The sequence below is a fragment of the Anoplophora glabripennis genome, unplaced genomic scaffold, assembly GCF_000390285.2.
Source record: "Anoplophora glabripennis isolate ALB-LARVAE unplaced genomic scaffold, Agla_2.0 scaffold722, whole genome shotgun sequence".
NCBI lineage: Eukaryota > Metazoa > Arthropoda > Insecta > Coleoptera > Cerambycidae > Anoplophora > Anoplophora glabripennis.
This window is the reverse complement of record NW_019417222.1, coordinates 55,999-77,766: the sequence shown is the minus strand read 5'-3', so window position 1 is coordinate 77,766 and position 21,768 is coordinate 55,999. Positions and strand designations below refer to the sequence as shown.

General features: G+C 36.3%; 1 protein-coding gene across 5 annotated transcripts in view; it reads left to right on the top strand.

The window, feature by feature from the left end:
* The window catches only part of LOC108915405 (talin-2), a 53,861-nt gene that overhangs the window by 26,002 nt on the left and 6,091 nt on the right, over nucleotides 1-21,768 (top strand). For 4 of the 5 annotated variants that reach the window (XR_001964720.1, XM_018721425.1, XM_018721426.1 and 1 more), the window contains exons 2-19: nucleotides 3,233-3,380; nucleotides 3,440-3,592; nucleotides 3,669-4,182; nucleotides 4,237-4,740; nucleotides 5,595-5,686; nucleotides 5,881-5,969; nucleotides 6,553-7,020; nucleotides 7,076-7,544; nucleotides 7,602-9,565; nucleotides 11,253-11,613; nucleotides 11,934-12,189; nucleotides 12,251-12,656; nucleotides 12,708-13,518; nucleotides 13,580-13,770; nucleotides 17,608-17,724; nucleotides 17,777-18,170; nucleotides 18,229-18,353; nucleotides 20,636-20,891. Coding sequence is in view for 4 of the 5 variants with exons in the window: in XM_018721425.1 (XP_018576941.1) it covers nucleotides 3,239-3,380; nucleotides 3,440-3,592; nucleotides 3,669-4,182; nucleotides 4,237-4,740; nucleotides 5,595-5,686; nucleotides 5,881-5,969; nucleotides 6,553-7,020; nucleotides 7,076-7,544; nucleotides 7,602-9,565; nucleotides 11,253-11,613; nucleotides 11,934-12,189; nucleotides 12,251-12,656; nucleotides 12,708-13,518; nucleotides 13,580-13,770; nucleotides 17,608-17,724; nucleotides 17,777-18,170; nucleotides 18,229-18,353; nucleotides 20,636-20,891 (7,312 nt within the window). In the remaining variant the exon portion in view is untranslated. Of the gene's footprint in view, nucleotides 1-3,232; nucleotides 3,381-3,439; nucleotides 3,593-3,668; nucleotides 4,183-4,236; nucleotides 4,741-5,594; nucleotides 5,687-5,880; nucleotides 5,970-6,552; nucleotides 7,021-7,075; nucleotides 7,545-7,601; nucleotides 9,566-11,252; nucleotides 11,614-11,933; nucleotides 12,190-12,250; nucleotides 12,657-12,707; nucleotides 13,519-13,579; nucleotides 13,771-16,668; nucleotides 17,370-17,607; nucleotides 17,725-17,776; nucleotides 18,171-18,228; nucleotides 18,354-20,635; nucleotides 20,892-21,768 lie in introns of those variants that run through there. The other variant, XM_018721428.2, reaches the window with a different exon arrangement.

Below are 21,768 nucleotides of genomic sequence, written 5' to 3'. Positions count from 1 at the left end.
GTAATTTTTTATTATACATTTGTGATTACTTTTTTACTGAACGCAATAGTCGGATTGTTGAAAAATGTTGTTTATTTTGAGAAAATATACAAAGCTGTAAAATTGACTTCTGCAGGAACGCAGGACAATTAAAGAAAAATTAGCTCAAATTCAGGACAGTTGACAACTCTAGCTATACCATTCTTGACCATGGTTGCGTATAAATTCTATGGTTTATGGTTCTATGGTACTTATAGTCTAGGGTTATTGTGGTTTCTGTGATAATGATAATGAATCATCTTATTAATAGTTAATCAATTACGTAGAATTGTGACACTATAGTAGAAAATAGTTTGTTAGTTTTAGTCAAACGTAAGAATATATGAACCATCAAACTGTCTAGATTGAGCTCATAGATCTACTAAGTAACCTTTAATATCAGTTTGTTTTATTACCACCATAGGTTTTTTAAATTTTGATGAAGCGAAATTAATTAATTTAATGGGTGACATAGCACTCTTGTCCCAGTCCATGGACATTTAGATTGACGCCACCTGTGCAAGCTCATCTTAATCGAATTAACTCTCGCCAGCTTTCAAACATAATCGCGTTTGACATGAATTAGCAAACAATGACAAACAATTGAATTGCCATAGTAGTTGACGGTGATCCATGGATAAAATGTTTGTTTATTAACTAAAATTTATTTATAGAAATTAGGTATAGTTAAAAGCTGAACTGAACGTGTAACTTTTATGACGTTTTGTGATGTAATAATTTGAAAATATTGGCCACTATAATTGTAATAAGGACCCACACCCCGGCGGGTATTGTGACGTATAATAAAGTACACAGTGTGTATAAAAGTATATAGACGCCGCACCGGTTATATTCGCAAACTGAGCCACGGCAGACCTAATTCCAGTGCGTCGAGCACGTGTTTGGGAATATCGATTAATGTTTAAAAGCCCTCTCGAGATCGTATTGATGCTGAAATATCGTATATATAGGGTAATTGTAGGGCAACTGTTTGGTTTTTACATGAATTTCGTACAGTTAAACTACATTTTAATAAACACAATGTTGGTCCCAAGGCTTTGAAATAACTGATCCGCTTCAGTTATTCAATAATATCGTGTTATTCTTGTTAATTGTTCATATAACTACTTTACATTCAAATATTATGAGGGGAAACTTTTAATTTTGAAATATGAGAAATTCTAATGAGTGAATGTGGTATGGCTGCTGGTAAAAATTATATGGCCTAAATATTTAATTAAGCCGAATTGAGACGCGTCAGAACGTGCAGTTATGAATATAAATGTGATAAAAGATGTAAATGGGACCTTTAGGAATGTAAATGTGACCATTAAAGCCCATTCGTTGCTGTTTGAGAACGATTAAAATAATTGTTAACGGGGCGAACCCACATATTCGCGATTCTTATGAAAAATACAGAATTGGTGGATCGTTGTAATAGATATACAATAAGGGGAAAATGTCGACTAGTTGCGTCAAGCATAGGGTGTTTTAAATTAAGTAACAAAAGTGACCACTGAATCGTGAATCTAGTGTTAAAAATATGACATTGTAGGTATCCCTGACGAGATACACATGTATCCAAAAGGTGGTTTAAATTAACTTTTTAATTTCTTCTTAATTTCGACAAAGCTAGAGAAATGAATTTCGGCATTTCGTTAATGTTTTACAAAACGAAAATTACATAGTTGTAAATTTACAAATAGGTATTTATTTCAAAGCGATTTACTCTGCTTCATATTTTCAATAAAATTAATGTTTTAAAACAATTTTACTTACTCAAGCTTTCATGGATGATTGGATGATGTTTTTTTTTTGGTAAAGCATAATGTAAATCAGCAGTTTTATTCTGTTGTTGTCACTTTGATGTCATTCAGTCGTTTTTGGTGACCTTGGATGGAGAAGCGATTCTTGAGATTAATACTTGCAGTCTGTATTTTCTATTTGTAATATACAAGCTTTAATTATTTTACATATTATCTTGGCATTTAGAGATAAGACAATAACAGCGTGAAAGGAAATTATCATCCACCCTATATATATGGCGCAGCCACTGAACATGACGCCGGAGAGTCGGCCGTTTGACCGATTTGGTCACCTAGCAACGCAGCATCCCCACTTTCTTGGAGGCACCCCCATTCTCCCTTTCGCGTATGATTCAATTATGCGACATGTTCGTTTCCTAGCGGTTTATTGACTTATTTCTTAACTTGTGTATTCCGATTGATTGAATTTTTGTTAATTGTGTCTGGGACTATGAAACGCACCGGTATTTTTACGTCATTCCGGGCGTTTTCCCAGGATTCTGAGGGGTAGTTTCAACCCTATAACCTAAAATTTGTGTGCGTAGTGGTAATTTATTCCATCATAGAAATTTCTAGGTAAATTGTGTTTGAACCTACTTGTTCTACGTACGTGTACAGCGTTTTGACTTATTCAAAACACATAATAGACTGACTTCAGTTTTTACTTTATTAATCTGGACGTATTTGAATACGTATTGATATGATATAATTAAACTCATTACATAATGAAAGTAATTGATGCCTGCAGCACCAAATTAAATTAACTTTTGAGAAACTCAAAATCTGATTGGTTATAGTGAAATAAACCAACTCTTGAATTTTTTAAATCTAAATTATTTTGAGCTCTCACAAACCCAGTCTTTCATTCCTATTTTAAATTATATAAAATATGTTACGATTAAACATTTTATTTTTGATACAGAAAATATTTGACGTTTTTCTATTTACACAAATTCCAGTTTATATTCACTGTAACATGTATATTATAAATCTTTAATCTTGCTAAATATACAGTTACTACACATTGACAAAATCCATTTAAGTACTTGTGCATTTTTAATCAGAAAATCTTTATTTTATCAACAATATTAAACAATATCACTTCTAATGGTTATCTTCCGAACATTAAATGTTGATTAAAAAAAAATTAAATGCACTTCATACTAAAGAGCCAATTACTAATTTCAAACAGAGAAACGATAGATATCACATGACATGTAAATTACACTATAAAATACATTTTTGATAACGTACTTTTGTATTGCTTCAATGTAATTTTACTCATTACTATGCACTTTTTAAAAACATCACTAATAAGAACATAGCAGTATTAAATAATTTCTAAAAATTACTTGATCTGAAAGCAGAAATCAGAGTATTTTTTATGCTAATGGTTCGTTCTCTTCCAGATTTAAATGCCCTCAACAATGTCTCTGTCTCTCAAAGTTAACATTGTGGATGGCAATGTTACAAAAACTATCGTTTTTGATCCTACAACAACTGTCTATGATGCCTGTCGCATTATTAGGGAAAAATGTACCGAAGCCAGTGGACAACGTAAGCATATTGTTCGTTTTGAACTTAATTATTTTGATCGTTCGTAAATTTCTTTTTAGATAATGAATATGGGCTTTTCCTCACCGACGAGGACAATAAGACAGGAGTTTGGTTAGAACCGGCGAGAAGTTTGGAATACTATCTGCTGCGAAATGGCGATACTGTGGAATACCGAAAAAAGACCAGGAACCTGAGAGTTAAAATGTTAGACGGTAAGTATTCAAATTGCACTTTGTAAGCAATTGAAATTTTCATAGAAACACTGTACTTTCAATAATCGCCTTGTAGGTTCGGTAAAAACTGTACGTGTGGACGATTCCCAAATCGTAGCCAACTTAATGGTGATGATTTGTGCAAAACTTGGTATTACTAACCACGACGAGTACTCGTTGGTTCTCGAAGATTTGGAGAACCAGGAGAACATAGATAACCGTAATTACGGAACATTGACGTTAAAACGCAAAAAGGAGGAACGTGAAAGGGACGCGAAAATGGAACAGTTACGTAAAAAATTACATACCGACGATGAAGTCAATTGGTTAGATCCATCTAAAACTCTACGCGAACAGGGGATTGATGAGAATGAAACTGTGCTTCTAAGAAGAAAGTTTTTCTTCTCTGACCAAAACATAGATTCCAGAGACCCCGTACAGTTAAACTTGCTGTACGTCCAAGCTCGTGATGCCATTTTGAATGGGACGCACCCTATTACACAAGACAAAGCGTGTGAATTTGCAGGAATTCAATGTCAGATCCAGTTCGGCGACCACGTAGAAAGCAAGCATAAACCCGGTTTTTTGGAGTGAGTTTATTTAGAAATTCAAATCAATTATGTCTTAAAACTATCTTATTTCAGTTTAAAAGAATTTTTACCCCAATCGTACACCAAAATCAAGGGCATAGAAAAGAAAATATTCTACGAACACAAAAAATGTCAAGGCCTCGGAGAGTTAGACGCAAAAGTGAAGTACACGAAAACCGCGAGATCCCTAACAACCTACGGTGTGACATTTTTCCTTGTAAAGGAAAAGATGAAGGGCAAGAACAAACTGGTTCCTCGTCTGCTTGGCGTCACCAAAGACTCGGTACTTCGTCTAGATGAAAAAACCAAGGAAATACTGCAGACTTGGCCTTTGACCACTGTAAGGCGTTGGGGCGCCAGTCCTAACACGTTCACCCTTGATTTTGGTGACTATTCGGATCAGTACTATTCAGTTCAAACTACAGAAGCCGAGCAGATCCAGCAGATCATCGCAGGATATATCGATATCATTCTGAAGAAGAAGCAAGCGAAGGACCACTTTGGGATTGAAGGAGATGAAGGATCGACTATGTTTGAGGAGAGCGTTGCGCCTCACAAGTAAGTTCGCAATTTTTTTATTGTTATTTAATATTGAATATAACTCGCAGAAAGAAATATTATTTTGTCAGAGCTTCTTTAGGTTTATCCTCCTGATGGACATATTATTATTATGAAGATCAAGTTTAACAAAAGTTTATTTTTGATTTAGAAAAATTCAATGCACGTATGGAGTATGACTATTTTTTATACTAGGGTGTGCATATTCTGATTTCAATTAAATTACTGAGTTTGTTGAGCTTAAAGGTTTTATCTTATGTTATTATTTTGTTAATTATTATTATTTTTTATTGTATTTACACTGAATTTTCTATTGCATCTTCCCGACTGTCAAATTCTTCAGTAGTTTATTTTTGATTTAGAAAAAAATCTTGTTAGTATAAAGGATAACTGCTTTTTCTGCTAGAGCTTGAATTGTTCTGATTGATTCATACGAGATGTTTGATGAATGATTGTTGGAAAAATAATGGATGTCGCCATGCTGTCAGTTTGAACTTCTTGATATTTCGAGAGAAACATCGAGCCCATGAATTATTCAACCATGATACTTTTCTGTCATTTCTGAACAAGTTTTTATTTCATTTTGGTCAAAGAATATCAACTATGCAAATAATCTTTTCCTTTTTATCCTGTGAAGCACAATTATTTTTTCGGTAAAGTGAAATCTCAATAAAATTTTTAATATTTATTCTAATACTGTTTGTGGTATGCATGTATAACATGGTTGTGTACCATTCTCTGGTTGATATTTTAAAACTATTCCTTGACTATTATTATGATCATTAATATTATACTGTGCATTATCTTAAATCTTAAAATTGTAAATACTGAGAAAAATATTCTGTCAATTTTAGAGCCACCATTTTGCAACACGAATCAAGTAAAATCGGTAAAATCAATACCGAGTCACTGGCTAAACCTGCTGTGATCAGAGCTGGATCTGACGGTGAGTTTAAATCTGAAAAATTCTAAAGCTGTAGAGTCATTTCTTATTTTTTCACATGTTAAATGTTTTTATTTTTATTACTTGATCGTTTATTTAGTTGTGTTTCAACTTTTAGATACCTAGTTTCATTTTGCTTAGTTGTTTTAAGTTTTTTTATTAGCAGTTTTATTTTTTGTATGATTTTTATTTGTTAGGTGAGAAAACATTTAGCATGGGTGTTATGAGTGGCCCGCAACAAACCACTGTAGGTGGATCCGTAAATTTGGGGCATGCCCCACCAACGGTAAGAACTTTTTTTATAGGTTGTGTCTAACACTTTGCCATGCCAGCGACTAATTAACTTAAAATTATCTGTAAAGATACACAGAGATGTTAGGATTTTATCTATCGTAAAGTACGATACTGACATTAAAGAATATTTTCTAATTTTCTTTTGAGTATATTTTCTTAAGTTGATAAATGAACGCATACCTAACTTCGAAGTAACTTGCGTTATTGACAGTTATTTGATGTACCTCAATTTTTTATAAACACGTAAACCAGTTGATTACATAAAGAATATTTTTTCCATGTCTCTTTCATGGATCAGTCGGCAGAGTAGGTACATATAGTTTGACTTTTTGTATATATGGCTAAAATTTTTTAGCTTTATCATTCTCTTTTTAATTTTTTATAGTACAAATAATATAACTGTAATATACATCTCATTTGCACCTTCCAGTTATTTTTTAGAATTGCATTTCATCATTAACAAATGCTTAGAGACAAGACCGATTTGCTTTGATAACACAATGCAAAATACATACTCACCTTTCACATGTCGTATTGTGATATGAAATACATTCACAAATACGCTTCGTTTCCAGTCGACAAATTTGCACCAAACAAAAATCACATCGGTTCTATCAGAACCCCAAAGAGGGCTCTTGTCCACTATATCCGCCACCCAGACAAGAATCAAAGAATCCGAGATCAACTTGGATGGCAAAGCTCACATCCCCGAACTTGGGACGGACCCGGCGGCAAAGAAATGGAAGCAGGTCACACTAGACACGCGCAAACAGAACGTGGGTTCTCAGATTGCAGCGATGAACGCTGCCACCGCCCAGGTGGTAACGCTGACTTCTGGACCTCAAGACGAGGTTGATCACAACGCTGTAGGTGCTGCGATCACCACCATAGGCAGCAATTTGCCCGAAATGACGAAAGACGTCAAAATGATCGCAGCGTTGATGGACGATAGTAACATGGGCGAGAAACTACTTGATGCGACTAGGAAATTGTGTACCGCATTTAGTGACCTGCTTAAAGCTGCAGAACCAGAATCCAAAGAGGTAAGTTTGATGTACAATAAACTTGTAATTCTCCTTACAAAAATATTTCTTGCAGCCTCGTCAAAGTTTGCTCAATGCAGCGTCCAGAGTGGGAGAAGCCAGCACTCAAGTGTTGGCTACTATTGGCGAAGATACGGTTGAGAATAAGGAGCTGCAGGACATGCTCTTGTCTTTGGCTAAAGCCGTGGCTAACACAACGGCTGCTTTGGTTCTGAGAGCCAAGAACATTGCTTCGACCTGTGAGGATCAACAGACACAAAATCGTGTTATCGGTGCCGCTACGCAGTGTGCCTTGGCTACTTCTCAACTCGTAGCCTGTGCAAAAGTTGTGGCGCCCACTTTACATTCGCCAGCATGTCAAGAGCAGTTGACGACTGCTGTGAGGGAAGTAACGAAAGCAGTTGAAAATTTGGTGGCAGTATGCAATGATGCCTGCCCTAACGATGATCTGAACAGCCAGCTAAAGGCCGCCGCAGCAGAAGTGTCTAGGACTCTAAACGATCTCCTGAATCACATCAAACTTGGTAGTAAATTTCGTTAAATTAATTAGTTTTTCTTTTAATATTGGGTAATTTTTTCAGTTTCTCGAGAACGTGCACAGGAATCTGTTCAGGAATACAGCGTTGAGGAAATATACACTGCGACCGATAAGCTGTCTGCGGCCTCGGGAGACGCTAATGAAATGGTCCGTCAAGCCAGGAGGTTAGGTCAAGCTACAGCCCAACTGATACAAAGCATTAAAGGCGAAGCTGAAAAAATTCCAGACTCTGACATTCAGCGCCGTCTCTTGGCTGCTGCTAAAACTTTAGCTGATGCCACCGCGAAAATGGTAGAGGCCGCCAGACAATGCGCCAGTAATCCTCACGACGTTAACTATCAGGATCAACTTAGAAGGACCGCAGAGGATCTTAGAGACGTAACGGTGGTAGCGGCGACGACTCCTGCCCTTAGAGCTAAATTGGTAGACAGAGTTCAAGTATGTGCCAAAAAAGCCGTGTCTTCGGCTACGCAATGCATCACAGCAGCTCATGCCAGTCACCCGCATAATACAAACCAAGCAACCCGTGAAGCTTTATCACAAGATACTCATGATCTTGCGGAAACGATTCCACCTCTCGTCGATTCTATTAAAGCCAACGGCCAGCATCCTGAAGATACAAATACTCAAGCTGAACTTATGTACATTGCTGAGGTATTCCTACACCCAGCAACTCAATTTGTTCAATCGTCAAGATCGGTTCTGCCCACCTTGGACGATCACTCTATTACCGAACAATTGTCCACAACTAGCCACAAACTCAACACGGATCTAACTGAATTGCGCAATGCCTTAAGTCGCGCCAAGCCAGCTTGTCAAGGATTAGGCATAGACGCGGCCCAACAGCTTATCGCGGAACTCCAAGACGAGCTTGACGAATTCGAACGGGCTGTTAACGCCCACAATCTCAGGCCGTTACCGGGTGACACACCCGAACGTGGCGCGCAACAACTAGCGTCCAGCAGCAAGCTCGTAAACCAGGGAGTGGCACAACTGCTAAGTGCTGCCGCTCAAGGAAACGAGATGTACACCTCCCAAGCTGCGAGAGATACCGCTCAAAGTTTGAGAAACTTAACCGGTGCCGTAAGGACTGTCGCCGCCACCACAGACAATGTCGATGTTCAAAGGAGAATAATACATTCTGGACGAGGTGTCTTGGATCACTCTTCAAAACTGCTAGACGAGGCTCGACAGAGCTTGCAAACTGTTGGGGTTACCCCGGGACTACACTCGGCTGCCAAGGACATCTCTTCGTCACTTAACGTCACAATGGGATGCCTACCTGGTCAAAAAGACGTCGATTCTGCTATTACGAACATCATTGAGTGGACGTCTACTATCCAGTCTGGTAACTTCCCTCACACTAACAAAAGCTACGGGGAACTGCAACAAGAGCTCAATACAGCGGCTGCAAACTTAAACGAGGCCAGCTCTAGCGTTGTGCAGTCTGTTCGAAGTCCCGTACAACTTGCCTCAACATCGAAAGATTTTGCTTCGGCCTTCCAAGAATTGCTCACGGTTTCTATGGAAATGGCGGGACAAACTCAGGATACGACTGTTCGTGGAGAGATGGTACACTCCCTCAAAGGTGTCTCCACTACCTCTAGCGCCCTGTTAACCACCGCAAAGTCTCTCTCTGCCGATCCCCACCTTCCGAACGGCAAGAATCAGTTAGCGGCAGCCGCCCGAGCTGTCACAGACAGCATAAATCATCTCGTAAACGTTTGCACTTCAGCTGCACCCGGACAAAATGAATGTGACAATGCTATTAGAAAGATTAAAGCGATGCAATACCTGTTGGAAAATCCAACCGAGCCTATCAATGAATCTTCCTATTACGAAGCACTTGACTCGGTTATAGAAAAGAGTAAGGTCCTCGGCGAAGGTTTATCGGGTATTACCAGCAGTGCCAAGATATCGGAACATGAGAAGTTCACCGAGCACGTGAAGAGCTTCAGTGATGCAATTTGTTCTTTGATCGAGGCGTCTGCCCAAACTGCATACTTGGTAAGTCAAAAGATGATATATGTATTTTTTTAATCTCTTAAAATTTCGTACTTATTGATCATTGAACAAAACAAAATTGTTTGTTTTAAGCTACTTTTGACCTTTACATGTTTGGTTTCTCAAATTCCGTAATGAAAACTGAATTTTTTTAATATTTTTTTCTTAATTGTCATAGCACACCGCTCGACGAACAATGAAGACACACAAACACCCTGTCATTACTAAACACTTAAATATATAACTTTATAAGGTTATATGCGTACACTACACAAAACACTTCACAAAATACTTTTTACTATAAAATTAAAGTTAATAATGCATAGTCTCTATACAAAATTCTATTTCAATTTCAGTAAAAACTGATACTTTACAGAGAAAGTCGCAAAATTGCCATATTCAATACTTTCTCCTAGACCGATAAACTAAAAAAAATGTAATAAAATGAAGCACAGACATGCTTGTTTCACAAAATAAAAATTGACCATTGGTATTTTGCTTGCCTAGCACCCAGCTGTCATATCACATCAGGTGTATAAACATTAAAATTCACTTCACACCAATTTAATATTTAATAAATCATACAAAAAATATTAATTCTTCACAAATACTTGAAAAATTTTTTTCATCTGCATTATCATTAAAATAACATATAACTTTAAAACGTAACACGTCGCAATATAGTCCGGGCGAATTAGTTTTTTTTTCAAAAACCGGGCCTATCTCGAATTTTATGGGCTTAAAATTAAGTAAAAAATACACAGAATAAAAGCCTAAATTTGTGTATTTGTAGAAGTCGAGCGTCATATTGTTTATAACAAAAGAAAAAAATAATTGCTCTTTTTTCAGTTTTTTGCTTATATCTCCGAAAATAAGTCTAATCATATACTTATCAATTTTGTTCCTGAGAAATGAGAAAAGCTTGCAAAAATTTTTTTACATTGCAAAATTGCCAAGTTAGCTTTTTTTTTGTTTTTTTTGTAATAACTTTTTTATTTTGCAACTTAAAAATCTGAAATTTGCAGCCAATTTCAATCAAATTCGTTCTTTTTATTTAATGCTGAAAATTTTGCACATTTATTTTTACCGCTAATTTTGCAATGTAAAAAAAGCCTATCCTTGTAGCAAATTTCTGCATGAACAAAATCGATAAGTATACCTCATGTCGATTAGAGACTTATTTTCGGAGATATAAGCCAAAAACTGAAAAAAGAGCAATTATTTTTTTTTTCTTTTGTTATAAACAATATGAGGTTTGACCTCTACAAATACATAAATTTAGGCTTTTATTCTGTGTATTTTTCACTTAATTTTAAGCCCATAAAATTCGAGGTGGGCCCGGTTTTTGAAAAAAAACCTAATTCGCCTGGACTATATTGCGACATGTTACTTTAAAGTCATTATGTTATTTTGATGATAACGCAGATGAAGCGTTGAACATTGAAAAAAGTTTCATACGGTTAGTTTAAAAAGGTAATAATGGGAAACACTGACAAGTGCACACATACATACAGTAGTACATATAAACGGAGTTTAAATAAACTTGACTCTTTTGATTTAAAGAAACACTGAGGAAAACATGCTATAATTCCAAAAAACTGGCCACGACTTAAAATTACATCATCAATAATTATAGTTAGTTTATAATAGGGCACTATTGCTACTTTTTGCAACGTTTTTATATATACAGGTTGGTGTCTCGGATCCCTCGAGTATTGCCGGTCGCCCAGGCTTGGTCGATCAGGCGCAATTCGCCAGAGCTTCGCAGGCCATACAACAAGGATGCGCTGCACTCTCCTCCCCCGCAAGCCCACAGAAACAGGTCCTCGAAGCTGCTACTTTGATAGCTAAACACACGAGTGCTTTGTGCAACTCTTGTAGAATCGCCAGTTCAAAAACGACCAACCCGGTGGCTAAGAGACAGTTCGTACAAAGTGCCAAGGCCGTTGCAAACTCGACTGCCGCCTTAGTGAAAGAAATTAAGGCGCTTGACGCTGATTATTCGGACGAGAACAGAAGGAGATGTGCAGAAGCCACGAGGCCTTTGCTAGGTAAGATTTCAGTACGGTTTCAAGAAAATAGGATATATTTTTTCAACTGGTTCTAACAGAGAAGAATAGAACTTAGAAGTTGAAATTTAAAGGTTAGACATCAAAGAAATTAAGGAAATCCATAAAAAAGTTGAAATTATTTGAACTTTTTTTAGGATTTGTGTGGGCCATCTTTTTTTCTCATAAAAAGTGAATTTTGTTCTAACACCAGCCTTAAGTTGGATTTTTCATGATTGAAACTGGAAATAATTTTTTCCTGTTCCTTGCTTGCAACTCAGGAATTTTAACTTGTGCCTCTATCTTTACAACTTTCCTTGCAGATGCTGTTGATAACCTGTGCGTATATGCCAGTTCAAGTGAATTTGCCACGATACCGGCCAAGATACCTCCTCAGGCTAGACAAGCTCAACTGCCTATAGTGGACGCAGGTCACAGACTCATCGACAGCTCCTGCAACGTAATTGGCACGACCAAGAATCTTATTATAATGCCTAAGGACCCGTCTACTTGGCAACAGTTCGCGAGCAGCTCGAAAAATGTTTCTGATTCCATCAAACAACTGGTAGTCAACATTCGGTATGTAGAAAACGTTAAAAAAAAAGCTTTTCAGTTACGATTTATGAATTTTTTGTTTCAGCAATGAGGCTCCGGGCAGAAACGAATGCGAAAGTGCTGCTCAAATCCTGACCAATCACCTGAGAACCTTAGACGGTGCCTATATGGACGCCGTGTCACAATCCCTGCAACCGAAACGTACGGCGACTTTGCCGGTGTACAGCCAGCAAGTTGAAAGATCTGCCGCGGGTCTTTTGGATACCATCGAACCTCTTAGACACGCCGCCAAATTTGAAGCTGAAAATATCGGGCACGCCATCAATCAGATGGTACAATACTTCGAACCTTTAGTGCAGAGTACAATAGGAGCCGCTTCCAACATGATGAATTCTAAACAGCAAGAACAGTTGCTAGATCAAGCCAAGTCGGTTACCGAGTCGGCGTTGCAATTTATTTACGCTACAAAGGACTCTGGAGGAAATCCAAAGGTATTTTGAAAATGTTTGTTTTTAATGACCACATCCAATTTTTGTTTTTAGGCCGTCAATATTCACCCGGACATAGAGGAGTGTGCCAACTCCACTAGAGACACACTGAAAGATTTGGTGAACAGCCTCGAAACTATCTCGACTCAAAGCGGAATCGTGTCCGGAGTCGTAGACAACTTAACCCGGGCCATGACTAGATTGTCCGACAATCGTGCCTCCCTCATTATATCGGACAGCGATGGTTACGTCGATTACCAAACACGCATGGTAGAATGTTCCAAGGACATTGCCAAGATAGCCGGCGAAATGGCCACCAAGGCCGCCACAGACACCCAGAAACTCGCACCTCTATCCGCAGACTTGTCGCACAAATATGCCCAGTTGTCCAGCGACAGCATCGGCGCTGCGGCATCCGCCACTAATGGAGAAGTGGGTATCAGACTAAAAGAAGTGGTACAACAGCTGGGTGGTGCTTGCGTTGATTTAGTACAATCAGGCGGACAGTGCTTGGTCCAGAAAGATGATATTATATTACGGGAAGTTGGCGACTGCTCTCGTAACGTCACGGAGAAAGTGTCTAGGGTTCTGGCCACTTTACAGTCTGGTTCAAGAGGCACCCAGGCTTGTATCAACGCCGCATCGACCGTCTCAGGTATTATCGGTGACCTGGAGACCACTATTATGTTCGCTACCGCCGGCAATCTTAATCCCGAAAACGAACAGGAATCCTTCGCTGATCATAGAGAAAACATATTGAAAACTGCCAAGGCTTTGGTGGAGGACACAAAGACTTTGGTCGCGGGAGCCGCTTCGTCGCAGGAACAACTGGCTGTCGCCGCTCAGAATTCTGTCGCGACAATTGGTGAGACCATGATCTTAAATTAATTACATTTAATAAAGTCCGTAAATTTTATTTGTTTCAGTTCAATTGGCAGAGGTTGTTAAACTGGGAGCAGCCAGTTTGGGTTCTGACAATCCCGAGTCGCAAGTTATGCTGATAAATGCTGTGAGAGATGTCGCTAGTGCCTTGGGCGACCTCATTCACGCCACAAAAGCCGCTAGTGGTAAACCGATCAACGACCCCGCCATGACCCATCTGAAGGACAGCGCCAAGGTACGGTTTTATGCCCAGTTAAGTTAGTGCTTCTTTTTTTCTGTGTTTACCTACTAAATTATTTTTTGTTTTATTGTTTCACTTGCTGATATTTCTGTTTTTAATAAACGTTTGATTTTATTTGTGATATAAATTTAATTCGCTTTGCTCATCTGCAATGAAAGGTGTGGTATCTTTATTCAATTTATCCTTTTAATCGATTTTAAAAAAATTCACAGACCTTTCGATGCGAATTTTTATATTTGAAGAAATATAACTAATTTACTAATTTGTTATTGAATTTTTTTTGTGGAAGATTTGTTATCGATTTATCTAAACATTTTAGCCCAATTCTAACCAGTATTTTTCATGCGTGTGAAACTAATACTAAAAATTTGCAGCCCATTTTTCAGCACTAATTAACATCAACGGGTTGCACCAGGTTTTGAATGTAGATACCACAAGTAACACTTAATCCTTCAGTGTGCTTTATTATTATCGACCACACTTTATACGCGACATATCGCTAATAACTTACGAGTATTTAGTTTCTAAAATTAAAAAACGTATTGGTATTTCCAAAAAGTGTTATAAATTTCTCGTGGTAAGTATCAAGTTAATTTATCTTTTGGTGGTCAGTGTGAGTGGTGACGTTTTCTATAATGTCAGTCTCAAACAAAAAAAAAAAGCAAATTTCAATTAGTATTTCTTTTTAATAGAGAACGGTTTTACTGTAGAAACGCATCACTCCATATTTGGGTATAGGAACATGGAATATTTGGTCCCTATACAGGGTGATTCTTAAGTCGAATATTTTTTTGTAGCGTGAAAAACTCGTTATAATAATTTTTTTTAATACCGTTTCTGGGCAACAGCCTGATTCACAAAAACATTCACGTTGTGAATGCAAAGGCGTCTGATGAAGTTCTCGGGGGTTGTTGGCAGCCCATTAGCGCATATTTTGCTTACTGACATATCCAGTCAAAGTAAAATGTACCTCATCAGTGAAAAACACGAGCGCGTCTTCAAGAAGTCGCGTTCGGAAAGTTCCCTCACAATGGCCAACTTGTACGGGTGGAAATGAAGTTCATCGTGCATAATTCTCCTCAAGGAACGATCGGAAATTCTAAGAGCAGACGCATGTTTGCATGACGAACGCTGCGGAGTTCGCAAAACTGCAACCCTTAGTGCTTCAATGTTCTGATGGGACGTGCGTCTTTAGTTCTTCTTTTCTGCACAGAACCAGTTTCCCTGAACGTTGTGACACACAAAAGAACTGATTTCCAGTCCGTGACACGACCCATTGGTGCAATATTGAAGCGATTTCGGAAGACGCACTGGGTTAAAGCCACCGAACGGCCATTGGAAAAATAGGCCTTTAAGGCAAACGCACTCCAACACATGATGACGACTCAGATATAAGTTAACAAAACTTTAGGATCCCCCCTCTCGAACTAGACCACACACAGCCACCTGGGACTCCCACCAGCTTCAGAGTGCTCATTTCAAATAAGGAATTTATCTTGCCGCACCTTGTACAAGACATGTAAGATGGATAATTTTGCAAAAATCCCAGTTGACAATAGCTACACACACATTTACTAAAAAACTTTCTCGAAAATTTGTCTGCCTATAAGCATAAGTACCAAATGTCCCATTCCATGTGATTGTAAGACTTGAACTCGTTGCACACGAAATTTTCCTGAAATATGCAAACTTTTTTGGCACAATTCAACTTGGCATAGCATTTCTCAAGTACTTATTGAGTCAAGAATTTCTTGGCCAGGCTTCCTATTCTGGTCCGGGTTCGATCCCTGGTGTCGTCACTGGCAATGTCGTTGGATAATGGGTGTTTGTCCGCATTTTTTCAAGTGTAGCCCCCTTCCGCACAGCCTTTGGCTTTGAATTTGGGGGTTGTCTCATTTCTGTGGTGTGTTTTATGTTTTTTTTATTGCATGATTTCCAATTCTCTGAGTCTTCTAGCATACCCTCCCACAACCCGAACAAATGATTGAAGTGAAGGATAAACCATAAAGGAAAACTTGGCTACGAAGAACATTGACTTTCTGACAATGCTCTTCGTCAATTAATTACATGTCACCTAATTATTGTTATAGCCAGTCGTCTTTCTTGCTTAAATTTCTTGCAAGACCCGGATTGAATTTTTTGATGAAGAATCGTGTTTTACATGTTAAAAAAAACTTAGGAATCGCCTTGTATTTGATTCATCCTTTTATTGAAAAAGCTGAAATTAATAATTTCTTTGCATGTGTGTTATACTAACATTCATAGTTGTAAATATAGTATTGGGGTGGACTTCAAATAATATAATTAATATTTACAAAACTTATAGTGATGAAAGAATTCAGATGAAAATATTTGGGATATAAACGTGGAAAAGAATTAATAATTAAACTCTTGCAAATTAAGGTGTTTGTATTGTAAACAATGTTTTTTAACATTGAGAATTAATATAAAATGGTTAAATATTCTTATTCATTATTTTACTAGCACTGATATTTGTATAATTTTTTTATTTTATGGTTTTATTTTATATATGGAGAAAATATGGTCATTTCTTGCTCAACTCTCGGTAACGTAATGTCATTTCAAACTAATCGATTACTGAAATCATCCGAATATCTACATCACTTTCTTCTTACATATTAATATAACGCACATGCTAACTATTAATAATTGCATTTAACTCATTAATATCAAAACATGTGAAATTATTTCAAGTCCACCAACTTTATATAGAATTATAAATATTTTTTCTGGACCTTTAACCGTTGCCTTTGTCGCTTCCTCATTCGCTTACTAGCTGGCTTTTTGTCGAGGTCCATGTTATATCACTGTATTTCAAATGTAGATATGTTCGAAGTGGTGGATTTTAACACATGTTTTGATTCACAACAGGTGACCGATTCTGAAACTGATTGGTGGATTTCCGATCAAGAGGAGGAATTATTGCGCTTACTAAGCGACAGCAAAGAGAATATTAACGCAGAGTCTTTACAATCTGATATCGTTCAGTGTCTAGTACCCGCTTCTTAAAACTGCAACAAACTGTTTGCTTTTGAATATTTTTGCTTTGAAAATACTATCCAAAGGCTACTCAAACTATTCTAGTCGCTTGTGTGTTTTTTAATCATACTACTGGCCATCGCCGCATTTCTCCTCTCTATATGGTTGTATTCTTTCAACATATTTTAGTACCGTCAGTAAATATAGTTATTTTACCGTTAAATGAAACACTGCCTGTCTGACTATTAAGACTCAAGTATTTTAATTTTATCATTTTTTAAATTATGTTTGCATTTATATCATACCTATCGCCTTAATTTTATTATTTTTTGTTAATCATTTAGACTACTTTTTATTAAAGATACTCCTTTCACTGAACGGAATGTTTCTGATAGCTTATTTTTATTATTTTCAAAGGATACACCTATATAACCCCTTTATCGATGGCCAAGATAATGTTTTCGACTTGAAAAAAATTATTTTTATGATATTAATGACACCTTTTTCATTGTTTATTGTGTGTGTTTATTGTTGTAAACATGCAATACATAAATACTTATTTTCTTATATATTTATGAATAAAATGTGTGGTATAGAAAGTAGTTTTATTGAAACTCTAAAAATATTTTTAATAGTTGGTATGTATTTTTGTTTTGTGTATATTTACTGGTTTAGAATTGGCGCCTATTCTTCTTCCGTTTTCCGTTCGATACTGACTAACAATTTCAGAACCTTTCAGCTTACATGGATTTTTTCTAAAAGCATGATTGTATATATCACCAGTCTATTTCTTACACACTTTATCACCACTGCGAATCGTATTTATTTCAGGTAATGGTCACAAATGTAACGTCGTTGTTGAAAACAGTTAAAGCTGTGGAAGATGAACACACTCGAGGAACGAGAGCATTAGAATCCACAGTCGAAGCTATCGCGCAGGAAATGAGAGTAAGCACGGTCACTGATGGAATATACGTAAATAATCGTAAACAAATTGCAGGCACTTTACTCTGCTGAAGGTTACAAACAAGGTGTTACCGCCGAAGACCTCATTCGCTGCACTAAAGCCATCACTAATGCCACAGCCAAATCGGTAGCAGCAGGAATAAGCAATAAACAGGACGATATTATAGCTGCCGCCAATTTGGCAAGAAAATCGATTTCAGACATGTTGATCATCTGTAAAAGTGCAGCGTTTACTCTTGCGGAAACGGATGAGTTGAGGGATGATACTCTGAACGCGGGTCATGACTGCTCTAAGCAATTTAGGGAACTCTTGTTGCTTATTTTGCAGGGCAGTGCATCGCCCGATGTGAAACATACTTTGCCGCTAGTGTCTAGAAAGATCGCACAGTCTGTTACAGAGATAGTTAGCATTGCTAAAAGGCTTAAAGGTGAAGAAAAATGTTTTGAAAACTTGTAAAATATTTTTAAAAATATGTATTTTTTTAGGTTCTGATTGGGTGGATCCAGACGATCCAACGGTTATTGCAGAAAATGAGTTGTTAGGAGCAGCCGCCTCGATCGATGCTGCCGCCAAGAAACTTGCCAGTTTACGTCCAAGACAGAATATTAAGGTAGGCTTTACTATTTCCTTAGTTTTACTGAACATATATAACTAAATTCTTTACAGGATTATAAAAAAAAAAAATTATATTTGTTTTTATTTATTTTTCTAAAGAGGAAAAGCTTGTGTATTGCTGTAAGATATGTTTGATATTCTTGGTTGTCGTTTTGTAGCACCCAGGAGTCAAACATATTATTATAGCGGTACACGCTCCATCGCACCCTCTTCTATCAAATCAGGATAAGTTTCTTCAATTTACCTTTAAATTTTTCTAAAACCGTCACGAAATGAAGTCATATGCGGTCCATGAAATCAAATATATAGGATACTAATCTAAAGAAATATATATGTTCTGTTAGCTAAATAAGCTACCGATACTTTTTCTTTTCCCATCATTTTCATACTTTTTGCAGGATTTAATTTTCTGGATGCACTTTTCAAGCTAAAAAGTGATTTTAAACAGACATTTTCTAAAACGGCAGCACAAAAAGACATACCGGACAATAAAATAATTAAATAATGATCTAACATACCACTTTTGATAAAATTATTTCTGCATTTTTTAAACATAATTTGTTTGAGAATATCGGCATACATAGTCCAACCAAATTACATTTGGAGAAAATAAAAATTGTTATCTGGACTTTTATAAGTGGAAATGGTAAAAGGCAATTTTTCCTGAGTACGGCTCTGAACGCTTTCAAAATACCTGTATCTATTGGAGGAGAGAGAGAGAGAGAGAGAATAAAAATCAATACAGCACAAAATATCCAACAATTTTTTTAATCCATAATTTAAAAAGTTGTACTAATAAAAAATAATACGAATTTATGAAATATTTTATTATTTCTAATTAGTATTGCTAACAGTAGTAAAAAATTGTTGGATATTTTGTGCGGCATTGACATTTATACTGTTATGACTTCATCCAATAGATATTTTGAAAGCGTTCAGACTCAGGAAAAATTTTATATTATAGTTAAAACAAGCTAAAAACTACCCGAAATTTTAAAATTTTCTAAACAGCATATTGTTAGGCATAAAAAAAGACGACTATGAATTCATCAAACTTTTAAAAAAATAAGTACACTAATCGATCCTACGGAAAAAAAATTATTATTTATTTTATTTATTTACTATTCGACTTATGTTTATAGCAATACTGTATAGAAATAATTTTGGGTCAAACAATGAGATAGTTTTTTTTGTATTTTTTCCGTACAATTGAATGGTGTAATCAGTTTTTGATTTTTTTAAAATTTAAACAAATCATCAACAATTACTGAAAAATTCATTTCTGCAAGTCATTTTTTACTTTTTTTTCATTTTTGAGCATGTTTCAGAGCTGTGATTACAAATTTTTTTATTTCAAGAAAAAGTATATGTCAAAATGAAAAAAAATGTTTACTGGCAGAATTCTGTACGATGATTTTTTTAAGTAGAATTTTTCTTCGAAAAAAAAGTGTTTCAGGCCGAAAAAAATGAATATCAGAAACTTCTTGATTTTTTTATCTAAAAAAATTTGAGGTTATTTAAGATAGAGAAAGGTACACTTTCACCAAGTTTTGTAAAAATTAAATTATTTTTGCGGAAATGAGAAATAAAAAACGAAAAATCAGAAAAAATTTGTTTTTCGCATGTTTCTCGGAAATTTTGAGGTTATGTTAAAAAGTGACCTCTACAAAAGTTGTAGATTTTTACATGATCTACAACTTTTGTATTGGATGCTTTTTTGTTTGACGTCAACTTTCGCCAGAAATCCCAATGATACAATTTTTCATAATTTTTCAACCCCCCAAATCAACCCTCCGCCGCCCCTGCTCACGCATTTATTTTTTTTTCATTTATCATAAGCCCCTTTATCATTTCCACGTATAAAAGTCCAGGTAACAATTTTCTTTTTTTTTCCTTTAAATGAGTTATTTTGATCAGTCTATACAGGGCATAAATCAGGAAGTTGTGTTACTATGACAAAACGAATAATTCAATTTTTTAATCGTGTTATTGATATCTAACAGTTATTAAAAATATATTTAAAAAATGAATGCTGATTAATTTATGGACTTGTAAAATGAAATATTTTCACAAAAGTACATATAAGCTTCCTTTAAGTGTTACATCATAAAAATAGATGAAATTCATAACATCGTAAAACACAAAAATGTTTACCGGCTTTGTAAATATATGAATAATGTTCCATCAAAGCTATCGCCTTGAGTTGACAACAAATTTATGTCCCTAATTTTACCAATCCGAAGGTGATTCTCAAACTACATTGCAATGAAATTCCAGACTCAAGACTTGGACGAATCGATGAACTTTGATGAAATGATTCTGGAAGCTGCCAAATCCATCACTGCCGCCACTTCTGCGCTAATAAAAGCGGCCAGTGCAGCTCAACGAGAGTTAATCGATAGCGGGAAAATGTCAAGAACACCTATTTCATCGTCAGACGATGGTCAGTGGTCCGAGGGGCTTATTTCCGCAGCACGATTAGTGGCTGCCGCGACTCATAGTTTGGTTGAAAGTGCCAACGCTCTCGTCCAAGGTAAGTGTTTTTTCTTACAAGACTAATAGGACAAGTCTGTGTATCAAAATTAAGACGATTATTAATTAATTACAAAAAAATTTACATGGTGTTAAAAATCTGATGGAGTAGTTCAAACGTCTCGGTTTTAGTTTACACATTGCAGAACTCCATTAGATTTGTAACAACCTCTTAAAATTATTTTAATTATTTGTAATATGTGTTTAAGTTTAAAATTTATTAGTGAGATACAGAATTGCCCCTTATTGCCGATTATCACAAATAACGAGCGTTCAAATAAAAACGTGGTCGAAGTTGGCTCTGACACATTGGACGTAGGGAGTAGCTTATAGCGACCAACTTAACCTCATTTCTCAACGAGCTGTATAGCAGCTGTCGGTTTCAATAACGTTAATGACTATATAACTTTATTTTAAAGAATAATCGTGATAACAATAACAAACAATTAAAGGAGAACAAACGCAAATCTTTTTTTAACACTGTGGCAGGTACCGACTGATACTCCCACCATTTGTGATAAAATACGTACAGAAGTTCTTGACGCATTTTCCATTATTTGTGAACATTTTCTTTTAATTCTTCAGTCCGCTTTTTAGGTCGGCCGCTTCCTTCTTTTCTTGTTACACTGACCGTTTCACGAAGAACATTAACACAACGCTGAACTGCACTTTGAAAAATTTTGTACTCAACAACGCTGGGAAATTGATTTTGAAATTCTATGAAACATTCCTCAATAGAATACTTCCATATTCCATCAATCTTGCGTCCATTTCTAAAGTAGGACTCTATGATAAACACTTTTTGTTCTTGAGAAAACACAATTTTAAACGCTTTTTAAAACGAAAATATTCAAATTGATAGCGGCGATATAGCGCTT